This window comes from Pteropus vampyrus, unplaced genomic scaffold (genome assembly GCF_000151845.1).
Source record: "Pteropus vampyrus isolate Shadow unplaced genomic scaffold, Pvam_2.0 Scaffold138, whole genome shotgun sequence".
Taxonomy (NCBI): domain Eukaryota; kingdom Metazoa; phylum Chordata; class Mammalia; order Chiroptera; family Pteropodidae; genus Pteropus; species Pteropus vampyrus.
In genome coordinates this window covers 1,846,843-1,850,432 of record NW_011888919.1, presented here as the reverse complement: position 1 = coordinate 1,850,432, position 3,590 = coordinate 1,846,843, and the positions used below count along the sequence as shown (strand labels likewise).

Genomic DNA, 3,590 nt, shown 5'->3' with positions numbered 1-3,590 from the left:
TTTGTTATTATTATTATTATTATTATTATTATTATTAATCTTCTCACTGACAAGCTCTCTCCATCGAAGTGGAGAAAATGGCTGCCACAGGTCTCTGGTTTTATGAATCTCAAAGTCAGCCACCAGAGGGCGCCAGACCCTCTGGTTTTAAATCCCAGAAACCAATTTTCCCTGAGGCCTGCTGGTGCCACAGTCTTGAACATTCAGAGAGGCCTGTTTTCTAGAAAGTTCGTGGAAATGGAATCAGACATTACATAGTCTTTCACATTTAGCTTCTTTTGCTCGGCATCATAGATCCAGGGTTCACGCGTGTTGCGGTGTGTACCAATAGCTTATTCAGTTTTACTGCCGAACAGTGTTCACAGTGTGACATGCCAGTTTCTCCATTCACGTGTCCGTGGACACTTGAATTAGTTCCAGTTGGGGCTGTTATGAATAATGCTCTGAACGTAAAATTCATGCTCGGAACATTCACTCACAAGTCTTCATATGCAGGCCCTGTCTCCTCTTTGAACTGTGGTTATGCTATTCAGGGGACAGTCTTCCATCACTGATTGAGTATGGCAGGGCTCCTGGATGTTTCCGCCCAATGCAGGACATCTCTAAGGAGCCTCCGTGGCTGCAGACCTCCTCACGGGGTGGCCAGGACTTCGGCGGGTCTACGCAGTCAGCTCCCCTCTCCTTTCCTGTCACTGGCACGTCTCTCTACTGACCCTCCTGCACGGCTAACTTGGCCTTGGGGTCTGCTTTTCAAACCCAGCCTGAGACACACAGGCACTCAGAAGAGTACCTGGCATGCGGTAAGCGCCAAAAGCACTGACTGTTATCATTGTGATTGCTACACAGAGGCATCTGCGTGGTGGTGCCTGCGTCGGGGCCCAGCCCACAAAAGCCCCTGCTGAAGGGACAGCAACTGGGCCAGGGCCTGCCCTGCCTGGGCACACCCATCCAGAGCTTTCCAGGCACCTCCCACAGCTCAGCCCTAAAGACGGTGGAGGGTCAGAAGCCCAAGCTGGCAAAAGAAAGAATTTCTCACCCTCTTTGTTCTGTCCTCGGCTCCCAGCCTGGAGCCATCTTCACTGGAGGAGGCAAGAATTTTTGTAACTCCAGAGTTCTGATGATGAAATAGGGCTGCATACTTTTATGATGGAACCACATTAGCTCTTGGGACATAAGGTGACTTTAGGGCCTTCTATTACCTAAGAGGATCTGAAGCATATGGCCTTGCCTGATGTTTGGTCCCAGAGTCATGGACCTCGGGCCTCACATCGACCTACAGGGACAGGGGAGAAAAGGAAAGACAGAAGGTCAGCTTGAGCCCCTGGAGACAAGAATGTAGTCCCCAGGAGCAGGCCCACCCTGAACACTTCAGGCCAAAAACCATGCGGGACAGATCAACTAGGCAGGGGCTGAGGGGGAGCCACCTGGCCCAGAGCAGGGCGGGGGTCAGAGCCCACTCAGATTGAGGGAGCATCCACATGTGGGGCAGGGGCCAGGCGTGGGAAAGAGTTACACACAGCACACAAGGAGGGTTGACCAAGGAAGCAAATGACTTAAGGACAAGGGGAACTGGGTTTTTCAGTGTCGGCGGGAGGAAGGGAGAAAGCCGGCCTGACATCGCAGTGCTGGGCTCGAACTGCAGGCATCGGTATGAACTTGAGGTTTCAACAGGTAGTCAGAGATGCAGAAATAAAGGTGGACGTAAATATGTGTGTGCTGAGCACACAGATTTTGGCTTCTAAGTGCCATCAGTCACTAAAAGGAACCCAGGTGAGTGACAGAAATTGGATTGTCTCATCGTCCTGGAGTCCAAGGTCAAGGTGATATTGGCAGGGCTGCTTCCTTCTGAGGGCTGCGAGGGAGAATCTGTTCCCTGCTCTCCCCAGCTTCTGTTTTGCTGGCAAGCTTTGGCATTCATTGGGCTGTAGAAGCATCACCCCAATCTCTGTCTTCATGTTTACATGGCATTCTCCCTGTGTGTGTGTGTGTGTGTGTGTCTGCATACAAATTTCCCCTTTTGATAAAGACAAAAGTCACACTGGAGGAGGGCCCAGCCTACTCCAGCATGGCCTCATCTTAACTAATTCCATCTGCGATGACCCTATTTGCAAGTAAGGTCACCTTCTGAGGCCCTGGGCGTTACGGCTTCAGTATATGAATTTGAGACTTCAACACAATTCAACCCACAACAGATAGTAACAGATTATAATGCACTGAATAAATCAGGAAGCCGGGGGACCCAGCAGTAACCTGCTCGCCAGCACCCTGGGGGTTGCCTCCTTCCTCTCTCACTTTCCCGCCCCTAGGGGTGCTTCCTGGGATAGGGCATCAACTCGATCATGTGCATTTTAATTCTAATCACAGGAGCTGCTTCTGGGAGCCCCAAACCCACCCAGTGCCCCCACCTCCAGCCCTGGACCATGTGCCAGCCTGGTAGGCAGAGTCGGGGCCAGATGTCAGCGTCCCTGGGACCAGGGATGAGCGCGGCCTGTGGGACTTCATAATCCCAGCCCGAACACCCGATGGGCACTGGCTGAGACGAGTCTTTCCCAGGGGATTTGGGGCTGAAACCAAGAGATCGTAGCCTTCTCTTGAAGAGAGAATATGAAAATCTGGGCGCTGAGAGGCAGGAAAGGAGAAGAAAACAGATGGAAAGAGACAGAGGCGGCTCCGTTGCTGTTTTCCTGTTTCCTTTCTTTTCTGAGACCTGGCTGAGCCCTCTCACAACATGCACTGTGCCCTGGACACGTTGCTGCCTTTCTTCTTGAAGGTGTCCTGGATTAGTGCCCTCTCGATTTCTATGGGTCAGGAATGCAGGAAGGGTTCGGGGGGGTGGTCCTGCCTCAGGCTCCCTCAGGTGAGCGCGCCTGTATTTCTGACCTAAATGTTCATTATTTAAGCTACTACATTTGGGGGAAACTTGTTACAACAGCAAAAGAATAAATTCACCTAGAAAGTGGCAGAGCGAGAGCTTGGACAGAGAGCTGAGTCTCGGATGGGTGCTGTCCTTAGAGTACATTGAAGCTCTGAGCCCAGGTAGCGCTGACATGACCTTAAGGGTGTGGGATTGAATGATTTCCTGAAAAGGGAGGGTGAGAGTTTTGTGAATGAGCCTGAGACACAGACACAAGGCAGATGGACCCACACAAGGGTACAGAAAGTGGTCTGAATCCTGCCTGTTTCTTTGGGGAATTTTTTTTTTTGGTTTTGGTTTTAAATTTTTAAAAAGTTCTACCTAACTTTTAATAGTGAAAAATCCCAAACCTACAGACAAGAGTAGCACAATGAACATCTATATATATCCCTTTGTTTAGACTCACAAAGTATTAACATTTTGCCACATTTGCTTTCCTACGCTCCAAAATTCTTCTAATGCGTTTAGAGAAAAGCATGCAAGACCTAAATATACAGCTCAAATTCTCGCGAAGCAAACATCCATGTAAGCACGATCTAGAATCCCGCCAGTGACAGAGGCTGTCCTTGTGTCCCTCCCAGTCACGAATCCCACCCGTGTCCCCCCTGCCCCCAGGCAACTTACCACCATGATTCTCACACCACATGATGCGGCAGGTTTGAGATGAGATCACTCA

General features: G+C 50.3%; 1 protein-coding gene across 1 annotated transcript in view; it reads right to left on the bottom strand.

Moving 5' to 3' along the window:
- CEACAM20 (carcinoembryonic antigen related cell adhesion molecule 20) overlaps nucleotides 1–830 on the bottom strand; it is a 21,258-nt gene extending 20,428 nt beyond the window's left edge. The window contains 1 exon segment of the mRNA XM_023535253.1: nucleotides 791–830. Within this exon segment, the coding sequence (XP_023391021.1) occupies nucleotides 791–830 (40 nt within the window).
- Between the last annotated feature and the right edge of the window lie 2,760 nt (nucleotides 831–3,590).